Below are 20,387 nucleotides of genomic sequence, written 5' to 3' on the forward strand. Positions count from 1 at the left end.
CCTTTCTCTCTTTTCCTCTTTCGTTCTTTCGTTCTTTCCTTTCCTTCTTTCTTTCTCTCTTTCTTTCCCTCCTTTCTTCCCTTCTCTTTCTTTCTTTCTTTCTTTCTTTCTTTCTTTCTTTCTTTCTTTCTTTCTTTCTTTCTTTCTTTCTTTCTTTCTTTCTTTCTTTCTTTCCCGCCTTCTTTCCTTCTCTTTCTTTACCTCTTTCCTTCTCTCTTTTTATCCCCTTTCCTTCCTTCTTTTCTTCCTTCTTTCCTTCTCTCTCTCTTTCCTTCCTTCTCTCTACTCTCTCTCTTTCCTTCCCTCTTTCCTCCTTCTGTGGCCTAACTCTAGTGAGAACGGGTTTAAACTTTAAACCCCTTCTCTCTTCGCTCCCCTCCCACTGGCCAGCTGGGGAAGGGAAGGGGAGGCTTTTGAAGATGCCTCCCCCCCTTTTGCTTCTTGTTCTGTCATCACTTCCAGTGATGTCAGGGGGTGTGGCATATGCTAATAGCCTAGTAGCTCATTAGCATATGCTCCTGCAGCTCTTTTTCTACAAAATGACGCCTGATTGTGATTCATTATATTTTGAGATGTCCCCTTCACCATGACCCCCGAAACAAATTTATTACTAATATTCTATCCATGTGGGAAGGAGCCTCAGACTTGGAAAAAGTAATACTTTTGCTTGCAGATGAGGATTCTTATGCTTCTAATAGAGTTGCTTTGTTTTCATTAGTGGCAAGAAGGATTAGGTCGAACTGTATGGAATACAGCTATAATAAGAATTAAAATTGTTTTGAACTTTTTAAACTGGGCTGATTTTATATGGTTTAGTCCTGTATTATATTTGTAATTTTGTTAATTAATTTTGTTAAATTTGCTAACTTTGTAGTTTTAGTATGTGGAAGATGATGTTAATATATTGTTACGACCCATGGTCGAAACAATAAACTGAAACTGCTGCTATTAGAGAGTGAGTGTTGTTACAGTGAGGACTAGTACCTGGGAGATCGAGGGTCAGAGCCCCGCCTGCCCTGAAATTCACTGAGTGACCTTGGACCAGTCATTCTCTCTCAGCCAAGCCTAACTCAAAAGACTGCTGGGAGGATAAAATGGAGGAGGGAAGAACAATATACACTGCCCTGAACTCCTTGGAGGATGTGTAATATTTTTAAAGAGGATATATATATAATATTTATACTTTAAAAAGAGATTTAAAAGGTACCATTTAAGCCTCGTATATAATAAGGCAGATTGACAGAACTCACCTTCCCTCGTGCTTCCCTCAGCTGTTTCTCTGATGCCGCCTGTTTGGCGTTTGCTTCCCGAACCATCTTATGTGCTTCCTGTAAAAAAGAGTGCAAGAAATATGAAGAATTATGCCAGATAGTCAACATAATACAATGAACTGCTCTGAGTGCTTGAATCATACTCCAAAAAGTTGTATAAGTCTGATAAAGTCTAAGACAGTTTTAAAATGTTCGCTAATGTAGAACTGTGAGGTGGGTGGACACCAAAAGCAGGGCCTTTTCTGTTGTGGCATCTCAGCTATAGAACATTCTCTCCAGGTTTAGCATCAAGCACCAGGCAAAGATACTTCCTTTTGCTCCAGCCTTCTTGCTGAGGTTGGTTGACATAGGTGTGGATGGGAAAACCAACTTTTACTGAATATTTGATAGTCAGGATGTTATAGTCAAACTATGACCATCCTATCACAAGGTATCACCCTTCTATAGGGCTGCCAAGTGGGGGCGGGTGGCGGGTAAACCCCTGCTTTGGAGGCCCGATCTCCGCCGCCGCGGAATCAGGCCCCGAGGGGAACTCCACCCCTTGAAGCGCAGTGTGGCTGCGTCACCGGAGGTGACGCAACCATGTCGATCACATTGGGGCCTGGCCCCGATTGTCGGAGGGAAAACTCTATGGTTTTCCCTCCGACAATTGAGGCCACGCCCTCAACGTGATCAACGTCGCACGTCACTTCTGGTGACGTGCTGGTGGCGCGCACACTACAAGGGACGGCTCCCGGAGCGCGGCAAGGCTCCCCCACCAGTGAGTAAAATTCACTTGGCAACCCTACCCTTCCAAGAAATAAGAATTTTACTACACATCACGTGGGAGGTGGTAAAAGTATCATGTGTTCTCACCTAGACTATTTTAGACTATTCTGCAGAACATAGAATGCTTCTGCTCTCAAGGGTATCCATGTTTAGGGAACTACGGAATCCCTCCAGTGGATGGCTGTGGGAATTTAGCATTATCACCACCTGGAGAAGGCCCAAGTAATGAACAGTCCTGGAGCTCTATGTGTTTAAGGGAAGGAGCAGGGGACACAATCGCATCTGTGGAAGATGGGCCTTCTGTAGATATGCAGTCAGCACTAAGCTGTGTGATCAGGAGAACTACAGGTCTTGTGGCCCCTGGGTTCTGTGCCTTTCAGATGGGGGCAATCACTCATTTCAGGGCTCCCCAATAAAACAACTGTCTGACCAAAGAAAACTATTATGCCAAAGAGGCTAGGCCAGAACTTTTCTTCCTAACAAACTGGTTTTCTCCCTGCAGGGGATTTATTCTCTAAGTACTCAAACATGTAGCTCTCTCACCCACAGTCTGAAGTAGCACAGCATGACCTGCACAAGCAATTTGGCTATTTGTATAAATTTGGTTCTCCACAGTCAGTACCAGTACAGCTGGAGAATGCATGTACTCATGAATTCCATGGCTGATTTCGCACAAGGAGCTGCGCCGCCATCGCGCCTCCCTTTGTCCCGTTTCCATTGGTCAATTACCCACTCGAAGCTGCGCAGCTGCATTTTGACCTGCGGCTTCGCCCGATTTTCCCCGCAGTTTCGTGATCCTCAAAAAACAGGATCACGAAACCGTGGGGGAAATCGGGCGAAGCCGCAGGTCAAAATGCGGCCGCGCGGCTTCGAGTCGGAAATCGACCAATGGAAACGGGGCAAGGGGAGGCGTGATGGCGGCCAAGCTCCTTGTGCGAAATCAGCCCATGTGTAGTGCTCGAATTTGGTTCCAGAAGAGTAGGAACATCCCCTTGGGGTCCAGGCACTGATCTCAGGGGCAATACCTCAAACAAGCTTGCTGTTAACTCTTCCAGTTCCTGCTCCAGCTGTTCTCTCACTTTGGAAAGCCTTTCACATTCTTCATCTTTTAACTTCAGCTCCTACAGAGGAAAAACACATAAGAAACCAAAACTGCAGGCATGGGGGGGGCAAGGACTCCCCATGTAACCGTAAGGACATAGGACTCCTCCCACAGACACTTTAAGAATGCAAGGAGTTGTCTTTTACCAGTTGCCCACCTATGCCAGTATTATCTAAACTAACTGGCAACTGTTTTCAAGCACCTAAGCCAAAGGTTTTTCACACCCAATACCCTTTTTTTTGCTGTCAAGTTGCAGTCAACTTATAGTGATCCCATAGGGTTTACAAGGCAAGAGACGTTCAGAGATGGTTTGCCATTGCGTTCAGACGGGCCATTTATTCCGCTTTCGGCACGCTTCAGTAATGGATTTTATATCCACGTCCACACACCCAACATCTGCGCACCCTCCCCAGCCGTCGCTTTCCGGCTCAAACCCCCTTTAAAACGGAGTATTTTGTTACCAGGTCCCCAAGTGGTGTTTTCATGATTCTCCGGTTCTAGATGCACTTTTCTGACGTCTGATTGCTCCTGCGGTGTCAACCCACTTCTGGTTTAAATCCCCTCCCCACTCGAAAGCTGCCCGAGGCTTCCGCTTTTCGCCCACCATTTTTTTAAATGCACTGGCAGTGTGCACATAGGCGGAGCTCTGCCACCACGTTTAGAAAAACGACATTTAAACCATCACTTGTTTTAGCGTTTAGATGAGTTTGGGATCTCACAGAGGCCATTTTCGGGTCAAACATTTAAAGGGAAGTCTTTTGTTGGAGGGGTTGAATTGATTCACTCTGGTGGTTCTGCGCATGCGCCATGATAGTTCCCCCCCCTTCTACGGAGGGGCGCCTATGTGCATGCACAAACTGAGGACAAATTTTTTAAAAACCTGCCGACACACGCTCCCGCGCGTCAGAAGTGTAGACGCTGGGGAGCGATGTGACTGCGCGGTGAGGCAGGATAAAGGAGGTAAGTGTGATCGCGATTATCCAGATCAAATATAATCCAGTTAGAGCCGGAGCAGTTTAACCCGCTCTCAGCGCGCCGTCTGACCGCACCCTCTGTGTAGCTATTCTGGAGGGACTTCCCTGCTGGTCTCTCATCCAAGTACTAACCAAGGCCGACCCTACTTAGCTTTCGAGATCTGATGAGATCGGGCCAACCTGAGGTATCCAGGTCAGGGCTTGATTCTCCATTAGGTAGTCCAAAATTATATCATGAAAGTAGAGATGATGGGGGAAAGTCATATTTTGGGCTTTCTTAAATGCAACCAAGAACAACAGATTAAATTGTTCAGCTGGCTGGAAGGGCTGGAGGCAGCCTGAGGGATGTCTAGGGTGGGGGAGAAGGAGGGTTAGCTCAGAGTTCACCTCTCCTCTAGTGCATCTCGTCCTTCCTCAAGGAGGTCTGTCACAACCTGAAAACTACAGTTCTAGGTGAACTCTCTTGTCAGTACATGTTTATGGCAGTCACAAGTGCTAGTCAGAGTGCCAGACTTAGGTTCAAACCTCTACTCTGTCATGGAAGCTTTCCGAGTGCCCTTGGGCCCATCACCACTTTCAACCAAACCTACCTCACAGGGTCGTTATGAGGATAAAATATGGGCAGGATATCCCATAAATAAACTATGAAAATATCCATGTTATTAGAACATACAGAGGCCTCTTGCAGAATGAGAGCAGGGGCCACCAGTCGGTTTCCATCTCTACCTACACAGAGTCTCTGGAGAAAGCCACGGGGTGACTTCATGGCAACTGACATGTTTCTATTTGGAAGATTAATATTTTGCCTTTTCAGAGACCCTCTTGAGGGAGCACAAAATATTAAAAACATAAGGCAGGTGGTAATTAGAGATGGCATTCTCTGTGGTGGCCCTTCGCTTTTGGAATGCTCTCCCTGTTGAGGCTCACCTGACACCTACTCTACTGTTTTTTAGGCAACAGGCCAAAACATATCCTTTTACCTTGGTTTTTAATGAGGGTTTTTATCTTTTCAGCTTTTTAATGGACTGCTTCCGGTCAGATTTGTGCTGTCTATGTCCCTTGGGCTTGTTTCAATGGCTTGTTTTTATGGTGTTAATTTATTATTTTACCTGCAAGTGCCTCGAGCAAAACTTGGATGAGGCAACACAGAAATCTCTTAAATACATACATAACTAGTCCAGTAAAAAAAAATCATAAAATTATCCACAGTCAAACTGGCTATAAGAACAAGGGAGGGTTAACAGGTCCCTCCTGGCAACCGGCTGGGGACCGGGGGGGGGGGACTTAGCAGTAAGCAGGAGGGAGGCAGAGACTACCATGCCGGCAATGTGGCAATGTCACTTCCAACATGTACCGGAAGTGATGTCATCATGTTGCAAAGTCACAGCAACACTCTGGCATTAGGGCAAAAACTCTATGGTAAAAATGGTTTCTACCATACATTTTTTACCCAAATACCAGCAACATAGCTTGGGCCTCCCTCCTGTTCCTGGTAACTCCCCCTGCCGGCAGTGTTCCCTCTAAGCTGTGCTAGTGTGAGCTAGCTCACAGTTTTTTAGCCTCCAGCTCACACATTTTTGTCTTAGCTCGGGAAGGATGGGTGCAGAGCAAACTAATTTAGGCAGGAGCCAAATCGCTGGCTCACAACTCTAATGCCAGTAGCTCACAAAGTAGAATTTTTGCTCACAAGACTCCAAAGCTTAGAGGGCGCATTGCCTGCCAGCCAGATGACCAGCACCCTAGAACAAGCCAGAAGTGTGCCAGCATAAAAGTAACATTAAGTAGTTTAAAGTTATATTCATAAAACAGGCTAGAAAGCAGGGCATAAAAATTACAGCTAAAACATGGCATCCTTCCAATAAAAATCTGAGTAAAGATAAATGTAAAAGACAGTAAAGTACATGCCAGGCAAGGCTTAAGAAGGGGGCATTTCACAGGTGGTATGCCACCTCCGAAAATGCCCTGTCTCCAGTTGCCACCTCCTTACTTCTGAAGGTAGGAACACAGAGTGCACGGTTTAAGGGCCAGTGTTGCTTAATTGGCAGGCAGGACCGTATACAGAAAGGTGGTTCTTCAGAGAACCCAACCCCGAGTAATTTAAGTCCTTCAGTGTAAAAAACAGCACTTTGAATTTTGCCCAGAAACCAACATGTGTATAGTCCAAGCATCTGGAAGTCAGAACTATTCTGCCTCTGAATGTGGAGATTTCAGTTTTAGAATAACTAATAAGTTTGTGTTCCCTCAATACCTATCTAATCCTTTATTAAGTGTCAAACACATAAGAATGGGTCCTGTGGTATAAAATCACACTTTTTAAATATGAATCAATAAGATAATTAAAGAAATGTTCAGGTAAAAAGATTAGCATTACACACTTGCCACAAGTCTAAAAACACAAAACCACCAACGACTTGAAGTGTAAAACACACCTATAGGAAAAAAAACAACCCAGTTCATACAATGCTTATAAGCACACAAAATGTTATGCAATAATATGTTTGACAAAGGAAACTTAAATACACTAAATACTAAAAGATGGTTTTGTGTGGCCTTTACCCTCCAGTGGGTTTCTAGTTTCTTCTGCATTCAGTAACGGCTTTATTTCTTAAGGAATGATCAAAGTATTTACTGGTGAGCCATTCAGAAGAAGCTCACACAGATTCACATAGACTTGAGCATGCAAGCACATGACTCTACTCACAACTTTGTTGTCCTCACTTCTTTGCAAAGACTTACCTTCAGAGCTCTGTGGAGCTCATCTTTCAGGAACTCTGACCCCTTCTCACGGATCTCCACAGAGGAACTGCGCAAGCGGGAGACGCTGAGCTGAGCCATGGACTGGTTCTCATCCCCACTGCCACAGTCCTTGCCAGGAGGTTCCAAGTGCTGCAGCTCCTGTTCTCTCATGGTTGCAAGTGGCTTCCATTGTCCCACTATTGGCTGCTTGTGGACCTGATGCCGGGGCTCTTCGAACTGGGCCTGGCTGTAGGAGAAGACCCATTGGGTCTGGATCGATAAAGAAGACATGGAAAATATGTTCCCACTTTCCCCACTCTCAGCTGCATTCTACCACCACAGACTTTTGTATTAAGGTGATTTCATCTCACAGCAACTTTAAACACCTTATTTTCCCAGATGAGTTCAGAGATGGCCAAGAACAGAAATTAGGCACATTGCTTGTGTACACAACAGGGAAGGGAGACAGATTAGAAACAGAAAATTGTGCAGGTCAAAGAAGCTCCTTCACTTGATGAACCACCATGATAGGTTTCTGACAGGATTGCCAATTTCAGGGTGGAAAAATTCCAGGAGTTTTAGAAGCGCAGCCCGGGGGTTGGGAAGGGGAGGGGGGCTTCAGCAGTGTGTAACGCCGTGGAGTCCACCTTTCAAAGCAGCCATTTTTTTCCCAGGAGAACTCTGAATTTTCCAAGATGAGTTCTGTAGGGATCTGTGTTGTGTGGAGATATGGGAGATCCCCGGGCACTACCTGGATGTTGGCAACCCTAGTGTCTTAGGTTTTTCCAAACTGATCCTTGAAGTTAAAAGGATATTTCCTCAACGAAAGAAGCAGTGCATAGGAGTTGTACAGATTAGACAGACATCTTAAACTTTCTGTTGTTATACATGAGATGCTTTAACAACAAGAGAGGCCCTTGATAAACAAAATACCGTAAGGCTATTCTTCCCCAGCAGCACCACTAGGTGGCTTCTTATCAGGTATTGATCAGAACTAGATCTGTGCAGCTTCAGCAGGATTACTTCATCCAGTGCTTTTCAACTGAACCCTGGAAAACAAGGGGCCTCCATGCTCTGCAAGACTGTCCCCGTACCAACACGCTGCCCCACCCCATTTGACTTGTACCACGTCACACTATTGTTACCATGAACTGAACTTCTACTACCATAGTAGAGAAGAAATCACACCATAAGAAAAGAAGTTGAATTCCAATTCTGGACTTTGAATCTCACAGGCCCCGGTCATACGGGCCTGATGACGTGAGGGGGTGGGAGGCGTGGCTGTTCGCCCCGGAGCAAAATAAAGTGCGATAGCCCGATCACATGGTCCCCGAAGTCTCTGTGCTTAGGCTGTTAGCTGGCAATCACATGGCGACGCTGCAGCATGGCAAAGAAGTGGCGTGGCGCGATCACACAAGCATTTCACGTTTGTACGCATGTGCAGTTCCACAAAGCAGCACTGCTTTCAGTTTTGTGTTGGTGCACATGCGCTTATGAAAAACATCCGGTTTGTGACGGGACGTGGACGGGCGCCGGATGTCACAGGATACTAGCGTTCCCGCGATCAGACGCCCGTCTGTGCCGCGTGTTTTCCGGATACTAGTGCACTTTCCCTGGTACTTTTTAACTCCGCATCTTCAGCGGGACGCCACGGGTTGGCCATGAGTGCGCTACGCTTCCCAGATGTTAAAGTGTAATCGCGCCCTGAAAATCCGCCCAACATTCGTGCCTTTCGTGCGGCAAATTCTCCGTATGACCGGGGCCACACTAGAGTATATGTGCACAGCACAACTGTGCACACAACAGCCACAGTGTTGCTAGATGCACATGGTGCCTCACAATACAGATTGTCAGCAACCAGCCCACCATTATTTCTCATCCCAATAATCAACAGCTGCAAACAGCCTGCCTATATTTAAGAGCCATATCATGAAAAACACTGCCTACCCTTAAGCTGAGAATGGTGCAGCCTGACACTGGAGAACTCTGGACTGAAAGTGCTCCACACAGATGCACACGCGGCTGGACATGATGGGTGGCTCCTTGGCAGTTCCCAGAGCTTTCATTCAGGCAATGATCCAAATTCGGCAGAGTCTGCAGTTCAAATTAGCACTAAAGCTTATTAACAAACCCTCGAAGGACAAGTTGGGTGGAGATGGAGACATCACTTCCTACTTTCTAGGGAATACGGGATGTTTTCACAAAATGCTGTGTAGTGAGAGAGGCCAGAAGAGGAAGTCTAAGTATCTTAACTGTAGAAACAGGCTGACATAAAAGCCAAGCACATGTGAATCACTAGACAACATTCAGTGTTGCTTAGTCCATTGCCTGGGGTAAATATCTCAGCTGACTAACAAGTAGGACAGTTGTGACCCAAATGGGCTTCAGATACACCTCTCTGCATATTTATGATAAAGCCATTTGACCTCATTGAGTAAATATGCATTGGGTTGGGCTGCATGAAGTTATCCCTACAAGATGGGGCACAAAGATCACAAAGATGGAGTCTATAGAAGATTGCAGACATCCATCAGCAGCACTGACTGGCATTATGCATCCTAGAACTGGGAAGGATCACTGCCCTCTCTTTTTACTCCTCACAGTGTTGGATGGAAATTTACAGCAAAAGTCCTTTGATGCCTTAATTGTAAAGCTCTTCCTGAAAGGTCAGCTCCAATTGCTTGTAAATTCTCACAAAAAGCAGATGGGATGATATACACCTGGGTTTGGGATTGTTCCACCACATGCAGGGGTCTGTATGCCTGAACGCTTCTCCATACAAAAAGCAATCCCTCTGCACAGTGTCAAGTGTCGTCACCTTGCCTTCTCCTCGAGATGCTACTTTTCTATGTGAAACGGTGTGGGTTTTTTTAATATGGAGGAGCATTCAGACATACGACCCCTACCTGCAGTCTGTGGTCCAACTCCAGAAGCAGGGTTACCACCCCAGCACCCCATTTGTGAGAACCTGGCTTTATAGCTTCATCAGAGCTTTAGAAAGAATGGACAGGATGGAACAAAAAAACCTCTCCAAACAAACCCAGATTACCACAAATATACGGAAAAAATGTGGGTGAGAAAGTAGAAAAGGCAGATGGGGAAGGTCCCAAATAGCTCCGAAAATTACATGAGTCGATAAACAGCTAACCCAAATCCCACTTTTTATGAAGAAATACAGAACATATGCTGCACAGATATGGGGGGAAAGAGAAGCTGATGACTAACACATGGCCTTTGCCTGGCTTGTGAGCAGTAGATAGAAGGCTGTCAAAATACAAAAGTAAGTTTCAAGAGAAGGACTGCAGGGTTTGGACATGCAAAACCTGACCTTGCTGCTATCAGGTCCCAAAGAACACATTGGCCCCATTCTGGGTGTGCATTTTATGCATAGACAACAATAACAACCCTTTGTCTAAATAAGGAAAAAAGAAAAATGAGCAGCGAACCAGAGAGGCAGGGATGGAATGCTGAACTTGGCTAGAGAGATCTAAAATGAAATTCCATCTTGGACGACAGCCTCTCTCGGCCTCAGATTTCCAAGCACAGAAACGGCATAACCAGGGTCTCTTTCACAAGCAACCATGAGCAAGGCTGCAAAGCTCTTTATTTGTTAAGAGGGATGCATAAATAATTAACAGCAATATACTTATTGCGAAGAAAAATATTCAGTGGGGGTGGAGGAGAAATCCCATGGGAAAGAGAACTGAAGAGCAAGAAGGAGGGATGGCTGTGATCCAGAGAACCATATGTACAGTTAAGCTGCAGTGTTACCTATGGGGTGCAAGCCATTCATTCGCCAATTATAAGAGAGTTCAGGCTGTGCTTTCAGCCTTGGTCAGCGGATTGACCAAAGAACAGTTTTTGAAACCAGTCATTGTGTGGACAAGCACAGTAGAAAGCACATAAAAATGAGATTGTGTATATCTGGAGTGTGATATCTATATCTATATATCTATCTATAGTAGGGTTGCCAAATCAGAAATCCTTACCGGCGGGGGAGCGTCCTGTCGCTCCGGGAGCCGGCCGGGGATGTGCGCGCGTGCCGCCAGAGCATCACCAGAAGTGACGTCACACGCTGGGGCGGGGCCACGCCATTTGAGGGGAAGACAAAGAGTTTTCCCCTCAAATGGCGTGGCCCCGCCCCCAGCGTGCGACGTCACTTCCGGATGACGCGCACGCGGGGGTGGGGTTTCTGCCCCTCAGGGGGGTTTGGTAACCCTAATCTATAGATAGGGGTAGATGATAGACAGACTCTCTCTCACACACACACTCAAAACTGCAAGCAGCAGAACATCTGTATGACTTAGCTTTGGATTCAGATTTAAAATGGCCTAAAGTTGTTTTAAGAAGTTCAAAAGACCATCAGCTCCATTTCACTGAAGCAGATGTTGATTAAGTGGTAAATAAATATCTAAGAAGACGTGAGACAGACATGGGGGATATGAACCGTATGGAAACAAAAAAATGTAAATGTAATTGCCATTTAACAGGAAGAGTAATCAGATAGAAAAGAAAGTCAACAGGGAACTAGTTCTGCAAAAAAGGAAGAAGATTATGATACAAATCCAATTTCAGTTCCAAGTCAAATAGTACCAAGGCAGCCAAAGAACATGAGCAGTGAATAGATGGAAGAAGACCAAATCACTTCATAAAGTTTACTTTGCAGCTTGGAGCCTATTAGCAAAAAGGGGAAAAGAGAACACTACATCTCACGTATGTCACCCTAAACATCAATACTTTGGCATATGGTCACATGTAACAGGGCCAATCTTTAGACCTAGAGCAGAATTGTGCTGTCTTTTCCTGAAGCCCCCTCCCAGAGCAAATTCCTACTAGCATCTTCACCACAGTTAATGGGACACATCAGTAGCATCATTAACCACAGGAAGCTAACCAGGCACAACCACACACACACAACATAATAAGGATTCAATACCAGAGTATGTTCACACACACACACAAAACCTTTATTGGCATTGAAAGCACAAAACATCATGGAAATACAGCAAAATACTAAGATGCATCAGTCCCTTACGCTTGGCTATTTAAGCCTCGTCTTCTGATTGCATAATATAAGAATTTTGCAACAGCCAACCAGAGTATGTTAAAAACACAATTTAGCAGGCAACCTGCAGCCCAATACATTAATTGCCAAACATTAATTCACACAGCTCATATAGTATGTTGATTCCACTTTAAGGTGGAATCCTTCTGCAGTTACTCCACTGGTTACTAATCCGTTGCCAGGTTCAATTCAAGATACCAATGATCACCTACAAAGCCCTTGGACCCACATAGCTGCAGGGCTGCCTCTCCGCTATGTTCCCCCACAACAGCTTTACACAGATGTGCAATGCCTTCTGAAGGTGCCCCACCCTACAAATGGGATGGGTAAAGGCCAATTCAGGTACATTCTCTGCTGTGGCCCCCACCTTCTTGGATGGTCTACTTGAGGTCAGGAAGACTCTCAAACTCATTCTGTAGCCAGGTTTTTTAAAGTCAGGGGGGCATTTAAATTTCTTAGGGGACACTGGCTAATCAAATTAAAGGAATACTTGACTCCTTCCCCGCACCAGCCACCTCTTGGGGACCCTGGGCTGGATGGGAAGTAAGTCAAGCCTTGCCAGTAAGTCAGGGGCCTAGCCCCAAGGTGCCCCACTGTGACTAAGGGCCTGTTCTGTAGAATGTGCAGAACAGTAACATTCAGGAAGGCATTTTTATGAAGGGATCAGAACTGTACTCTGATGCATTTCTACATAAGTCTTCCATATTGTTCTCACCTTTGGCTACCAGCCGTGTCCCCAGCTCGCCGTCCACCCAGCGGTTCAAAAGCTTCAGCGAGTAGATAAAATGGGTACCACTCCTTAGAGAGGGTGGGCACACTTAACCCCCCTGTTGGGAAGTGTTAGCCGACAAACAGAAGGTCCGCGCGTAAGATCAAAAGCCGAGAGAGACCTACGCAGCATCAAAGAAAAGCCTGCAATGGGCCCTTCCGGCCAGACAGTGGCAGTGGTGTGCTGCGACTGAGAAAAATGCTGACGACATCAAGCGACGCTGACTAAGAATGCCACCGGAACACGTCTGATGCTTACAGCTGACCAAACTCCCTGTCGACTTGCGAAGTGTGTGTGATTAAAAATATTTATTTATTTAATTTATTTATTTAAATTTATAACCCGCCCTCCCCGCGAACGGGGATATATGTTGTCCTCCCTTACCCCCATCATTGTTAGTCCCATGTCAACACATGAGTAACTGTAAATCGCTCAGAGCTGGCAGCTCTGCAAGGATTGAGCGATCAATAAATTGAAAGACTATTATTATTATTATTATTATTATCCTCAAAAGCACAACTAAAGTATACAAAGCCGAGCGAAGAATTTGGGGGGGAAACTTGCTGATCACTGCCAGTAAACCCACTTGTATTCTTACTCTCTGCAAATTAAACAAAATTGGAAACTGTTGAAAACATCAGCTAAAGAGAGAGAGAAATCAGGGGAGAACGGCCAAGAAACAAACATCACGTTTTCCAGGAAGAGCAAAAGCTAAGATCCCCGAGTAAGACTAATCCAAACATAGATGGAAGTTACATGTTTGGAAAGCAATGTTTTAGATCAGAGGTAAGAACAATATTAAACCAGACACAACTTGATTGCATTGTAACAGCATTTAGAGCTGAATTCAAAGACCCAGGTCATGCTGAGGTTGTGCACTTGTGCCTGGGCTGCAGATGGGACCTCACAAAACTGAGTGCTTCTCCATATCCCACCCCCATCACTGTACACAGGAACTTAGTATGTCTGGGGAAAGACTAGGCTAGAACCTTTTCCCATGACATGCCAGTTTTCCATACGAATGGAATCTCTCCTCCACCCTGTTCGTACGGAGGCATATTTAGTCAGGTGGCAGGTGAGGCGTTGCATGAAGTGATGCACCCCAGACACACCTTCTAAGAACCAGGACAAAGAACTACCATTGTCTTCTAAACAAGGGAAGTAGTGGTTCTTTGGCTGGGTAGCATCAAGCACACCTTGCACATTAAAACTTCCCATTCATCTCTTGATTGCTTGAATAGCTATGATGACAGGGATGGAAGTATAAATTGAGATGATCCAAGGCATTACAAAAATAATTCTTCTCTTCCTCCTTTGATTAACAAGGGTATGCTAAAAGGCTGGTGGAAGATAACAAATCTATCCATTCATAAGAGAGGAAAATCCAGAGTAGATGATCAGCTCAAGGATAAGCAGCCCCCAACCTTATGCTGCTTTATGAATCTGTCCAGTAGCATGGTTCAGTGCCCAGTCTGAATTGAGTGAAGAAAGCCCTTGACAGATCAGAACAACAAGGAAGCCCTATGTTCCAACAGGGAATACAGGAAAGTTAATTGCACCTCCGTTTATTAAAGTATGGGACAAATGTTACAGGTTCTTCAGCACAGGTATTTCTCCACTGATTTCAGTCTTCCATTAGATCACATTGTGATCAACAATCAGGATCTTTTGATGACTTCCAGCTTCGGCGTCTTGCTGGCGGGTGCGCTCCATCGCAGCTCTGATAAGTGAGGCCCGCAATCACACCAGACGGGAGGGGTCCTGGAATATTCCAGGGGCCCCCAGAGCCCCCAGAGAGGGCTCATAGCCTGGGGCACGAGGGAAGCCTCTCCCGATGTGCCGGCCAAAGGATCGAGGCTTCCTTTTGCCCCGATAGGTCCTGCTGGTGCGAGACCAGCCATGGACTAAAAGAAGCATACTGAAACGAGCAGGCAGGAGATCTGGCATTAAGAGACTTTTCCCGTTTCTGGGCCCAAGCCAAGGAGTAAAGCATGAGTGACTATTTGGCAAATTGTGCAAGCAGTTAGACGCAAACCCACAAAACCGCTTAAAAAGCCCCAAATACAGCGAAGGGGGGGAGGCTACCCTACCCCGGGAAAATCAGCCGAAAAAGAAAGAAAGTGAGGGGCAAAACGGCGGCTTTGAAGGGAGAATGTTAATTCAACAGACTGTTGTGCAGACTAGAAAAAATCCTCTACTTCAAAAAACTTTCAGAAGCAGTAAAAACTTTTACCTTTAATGTAAACAATGTCTCATTGGGGTGAAAAAATGGCGCCTGGAGTGAAAGCTTCTTCAGGAACTGCCAGCTCATCGTCTCTGGCTTCCAGAGTGAAAGTAACCACAGATATCTCCAAGATGATTACTGCAGCATTGCACCCTCTACTGGACCAGATGACTAAATTGAACAACAACTTTGTAGCGCTACAAAAAGAACTGAAAGAAACCAATGCAAGAACAGAGAAGACAACTAAAAAGCTGAAGAAGGTTGATGAGAAGACAAATGTATTGAACCAGAGAATGGAGGTAGTGGGAAAAGAGAGGACCTCCGAGAAACAACAGCTGTTACAACTTCAGTTAGAACGGTCAGCATACGTCCTGAGATTTCAAGGTATTCTGGAGCAAAAAGATGAGAACCTGAAAGAGATTCTAAGCGAAACCCTAGCTCCTGTTGCAGGTTGCAAAGTGGAACTCTTACAAAACAACGTGGATATGGTATACTGAACCTATCCCGAATTTATCAAGAAAAACAACCTGCCTGGTGAAGTATTTGTGAAATTCTCTAAAAGGTCAACAAGGGATATGATTCTGAAAGCGACCAATGGAATAACCTTAAAAATCCAAGGAGAAGAAGCAAAGGTCTTAAAAGATGTTCTATTTGAGGTGAGAAAGAGGAGGAAACAATATAAAAATCTGACTTCATTTCTACAGAAAAATGCCACTCCCTACAGATGGATAATCCCGGAAGGATTTATCTTCAACTTCAAAGAGAAAAAAGAAAAGATTGACTCTGTCCTCAAAGCAAAAGCATTTTTGAAACAGCATCAAAGTCCAGTGAAAGAAAAAGGGAAAGTAAAAGACAGTATCGTTATAGAAGATGTTGGTGACCATGGTTCCAGAAGCAGTGACAGCTCCTCAAGTAGCTCCCTAGAGGAGGTTTTTGACTCTGAATCAGAATTAGGAGTTGTGGCCACGAAATCATTTAAAGTTAGGCTGCCCTTTGGTAAGAACAAACGCGGAGGGAAGAAAACAGCTAAATAACCCGATTCTGAAAGTCTGTTCTTTCTTTTGTGTTTATTTACTAGAATGCACACACTATAGCTAATTTTGTTTGCACTGTTTAAAATAGAAATATCAATTTTTAATCTCCAACTATGTTAAAGCTAAACAGTGAGGAAATACCAGGTAACCGAAACGTAAAACATTTTTGATCCCTGTTTACTCTGTATTTAGGAGCTGTGGTGGCTCAAGTGGTGAAGACGCTGAACTGCAGGCTGTGGAAGGTCAGTAGTTCAGCAGTTCGAGACCCGGGTGCCGCAAGATGGAGTGAGCTCCCGTCTCTAGTTCCGGCTCCTGCCAACCTAGCAGTTCGAAAGCAAGAAATTGCAAGTAGATAAATAGGGACCACTTCGGTGGGAAGGTCACAGCGTTCCGTGCGCCTTGGTGTTTAGTCATGCCGGCCACATGACCACGGAAACGTCTTCGGACAGCGCTGGCTTTGAAACGGAGATGAGCACCGCAACCCTAGAGTCGGACTCGACTGGCTTTCAAGCAAGGGAACCTTTACCTTTACCTTTACTCTGTATTTTACTTTAAATTATTCCTTTTTCCTCTATCCTGTAGTGTGTAGAGATGAAAAGCAATAAAAAACTTTAAAAAAACCCAATCAGGATCTTTTGAAATATGACTGACAGAATTGAAAGTTTTGCCAATATTGGGAGGCTAGCATATTCTAATAACATTCTGGCCACAGACTGGAAATTAAGCATAATTCCTACAGCTAAAGAATATCTTAATTTAAGTTTGGCAGTCTTTCCATTCCAGCAACCTAACATACATAGAAAATCTGGCAAGATTTGCAGAGTATTGGTAAATGACCTATAGTCATATGCCAAATCAGACTTCTAATATTGTATAGATTTTCTTTGTTTTTGTCAAAATGTAAGATTTTATAAAATGTTGGATGTTTTGAGATGAAAATTAAAATTTTAAAAACAACGGAGATGTTTCTAAAGGAAGACTTAGAATAAGTAAGGCAAAGTTGGGCCCCAACATAACCCATGGAAACAAGGTGTGATTATACCAAAGACCACAATGGAAAGTTAACTAACTTGCCAATCGTTTCCCTCCCCTCATTAGAGGAAGAGGAAACTTTTGTTTTTCAGATTTACTTCTTTTGAGAAATTCAAGAAGAGCTCTTATTGCCCAAATAATGGCTTGGATCCAAAGGTTTGTGCTGCAGCTAGAGAGAGAAAAGAAAATCACGCTGCATGACTAAATTCTTCTATCTGAAGGGGAGAGAGGGAGAGGGAGATATCTCAAATGCCCTTTAGAATAACCATTGCCTATGCAGGGAAGAAAAAGAGAAACTGCATTCAAGTATGACTTGCCCAAGATCATCCAGCTAGTATTTAGAATTTGTATCTAAGCTTCCCGGGTCTGACTGGTTGAAACACACACTTCAAGGCAGTCTGATGTATTTCTGTTTCTGCTGCTCACGCTGCTTGATGGGTCCAGAACCAAAGCAAGTGAATCAGATTTCAGTCTTCAGTCCCATGTGGCAGAGATCTCTTAGAGAGTCGATTCCTAATTAAGTGCTCAAGTTGCCAAGACTGGCTGCCACTCCCTGTTTTGTCTATCATGTCTAAGAAACTTCAGGCACGTTAATAAGGGATATAAACGAAGCAAAGAACCCCTTAAAGCTTCATTTAGCTATGAAATGCATCCCTTATAGCTTTCCAAGGCACAACACCACAGCAAGCCGGGTGACCTACTCGAAAAGGAATTAAAATGGCTGCACAGGAACTTTCTTAACGTAGAACAAAGTTTCAGTCCAGTGGGACCTTTAAGACCAACTGTTAAGTCGCTTGCTTAACAAAGAAGTCGGAGAGTGATTCAGCAAGAACACAACTTTATTCTTCAACTCGAACACAACTCCAACACGGATCAACATCTGATAGCCAGAACGGGACAGTTCAGCTTTTACATTGCAGTTGTCCTGCTTTTAAACTCTCCCGGCTAATGTAGCCACACCCACTGTACAAATACCAACCAATACGGTTGTTCATATAAGGACCAATCACAGACGTTCCCACTCAGGGAGCTTGCTGTAAAGTGATTGGCTAGGTGCTTCCTGGGCTAGCAATGCGATTGGATGGATTTGGATCCTAGCCCAGGACGAAGCTCAACATGGCAAGTCAATTAGATGTTTCACATACATCATGCATTCAATGACAGCTATTGAATACATTACACCAACAAAGTTTTATTCAAGGTATGAGCTTTCGTGTGCAGGCACACTTCCTGCTTCAACACAACTGCCCAGGGCCCACCTGGATCTTTCTTAACCTAGCCTAAAAAAGCCTCACTCAGCAACAGTTTCCTTCATAGCATTGTCAACTGAGCAAAATAGCTGCGGTTCCTATCACTTCCTGGAGCAAGCTTGGAAATGGGTAGCTCATGTTGAAAGTTTTCCCTTCTATTTCCACAGAAATCCCACTGCCTTTTGTATGCACACTGGGGCTGCAGTGGCTCAAGTGGTTAAGACGCTGAACTGCAGACCAGAAGGTTGGTAGTTCAGCAGTTCGAGACCCAAGTGTGCCGCATGACGGAGTGAGCTCCCATCCCTAGTTCCAGCTCCTGCCAACCTAGCAGTTTGAAAGCAAGACATTGCAAGTAGATAAATAGGTACCACTTTGGTGGGAAGGGAACAGCGTTCCGTGCGCCTTGGCTTTTAGTCATGCCGGCCACATGACCACGGAAACATCTTCGGACAGCGCTGGCTCTTCGGCTTTGAAACGGACATGAGCACCGCAACCCTAGAGTCGGACTCGACTGGCTTTCGAGCAACGGAATCTTTACCTTAACTCACAAATGGAAATTAGGAGTGCATTGCAAATATTCAGAGGATGGACTTTTCTTGGCAGAAGATCTGTCTAACCAACAGAGCAGAAGTAGAACAAAGGGTCAGTGGCTGCCTCGTTCCAGTTAAGGGTGTGAAACCTGAGACTTTCTTCAAGGGATACAAACAACACTAAGAATTGAATAATTTTCATGGTGGTGTTGAATATTTAACTTTATTTCCAGTCACTTGTTCATAAGAACCCTTTGCAAGGTAAACATAAAAGTGCAACTTCCACAGGGACAGAAGGTCTTTATGCAATTAGCAGCAGCCGTAGGGGATACTGTGAATAAGTGCCCCTTTGCCTTTAGAAACATGTTTTCCCTTCTTTCAAGCTTCCCCATTTTTCCTCCGTGCTTTTCTACCTTCACTTAGTATATTTCTTCTTTTTTTTCTCCAGAGGGACCCAAAGTGACCAACAACATTAATAAGCAAATCAGGGGGGATTAAAATTTCACTTGCGGCTTTATTACTCCTCATTATAGAAATTAGGGATTTTATTTGGCTGATAGATACAGGGAGCCACTCAAGTGAGTTCTTTAATAAAACACGATAGATAAGCATACATTTTAACAAACAGAAAGTAGCCCACTATAACATTGACTGGTACTGAATGCAGGCCAGGAGCCAGGAGTCTGTGGCTTGTGGGGCAATTGTTTTCCTGGTGGGGCTGAAGTTCTCAGTGCAGAAAGAAAAGCCTTTTAGCCAATAGGAAGCTGCGACCAGGATAGATCTCTACATTGCAAGCTGTCAACCACTTTAGAGGACAGTTCTCAACTGCTGCAAGTTAATCACTCCTGCCAGACTAAGCAACAACAAGCCAGAAAGTGGGGGGTGAGGACTTCTATAGTCAAGAAAGCTACCACTGAGATAGGAAAATTCTCTTAAAGGAGACCAGTTTTTTGGCACAGAGTTAGAAGGGATCATAGAGGTCACCTACTCCAACCCCCTTCCTCAGTGCGAGAATTAGTCAACTACAGCACCCCATTTTGCTTAAAAGAGCACACACCTTTTTAAAAACGTTTAAAATTATTGAAAAAAGCATTTACAGGAGAAATTATTGTGGGGCTGTGCCTTTAAGAAAGAGGCAGAGCCCCCAAAGCCCCACCATAGCTACAGGCCTGATTGAATCCGTGGTCATTCAGTGCCCCAGGGCAAGAGCTAAAGGCCCAGCGTTCTTTGGCTTCTGCCCAAGAGCTCATGTCTCCGGCCATGCCCAAGTTTATACAGAAAGAGCAGGGAAAAAGCACATCTTTGAAATGTCGCAGCTGGCAGCCATGACATTTGTCTTATTCTTCACCCCCTTGCTCCTTTACTCTTACATCTCCTGCAACGACCACCTTTTCCTCTAGAAACATGGAGCACCCATAAAATACATGACAGTACAGAAACACATGTCATGCAGTGGCGGTGGTGTTCAGAACCTAGCTGCTTTTCCATTGATGTGAGAACTCTCCTCTATGTTGGAATTTGCTGTTTTGTCAGTTGCCGTTTTTGCCCTGCAAAATGGAAAACTTTCCATATATTCTACAGCTAGAAAAATCAATTATCTGCCACCATACACATTCAAAAGCTTCCTCAACA

At 44.7% G+C, this 20,387-nt stretch overlaps 1 protein-coding gene across 1 annotated transcript in view; it reads right to left on the bottom strand.

The window, feature by feature from the left end:
• Positions 1–20,387, bottom strand: part of RAB3IL1 (RAB3A interacting protein (rabin3)-like 1) — a 53,905-nt gene that overhangs the window by 19,683 nt on the left and 13,835 nt on the right. Inside the window, exons 2-4 of the mRNA XM_015409375.1 lie at positions 6,852–7,098; positions 3,065–3,160; positions 1,251–1,328 (exon numbers count right to left, since the gene is read on the bottom strand). Coding sequence (XP_015264861.1) covers positions 1,251–1,328; positions 3,065–3,160; positions 6,852–7,098 — 421 coding nt within the window. The remainder of the gene's footprint in view (positions 1–1,250; positions 1,329–3,064; positions 3,161–6,851; positions 7,099–20,387) is intronic.

The sequence above is a fragment of the Gekko japonicus genome, unplaced genomic scaffold (assembly GCF_001447785.1).
Source record: "Gekko japonicus isolate JY-2015 unplaced genomic scaffold, Gekko_japonicus_V1.1 scaffold730, whole genome shotgun sequence".
NCBI lineage: Eukaryota > Metazoa > Chordata > Lepidosauria > Squamata > Gekkonidae > Gekko > Gekko japonicus.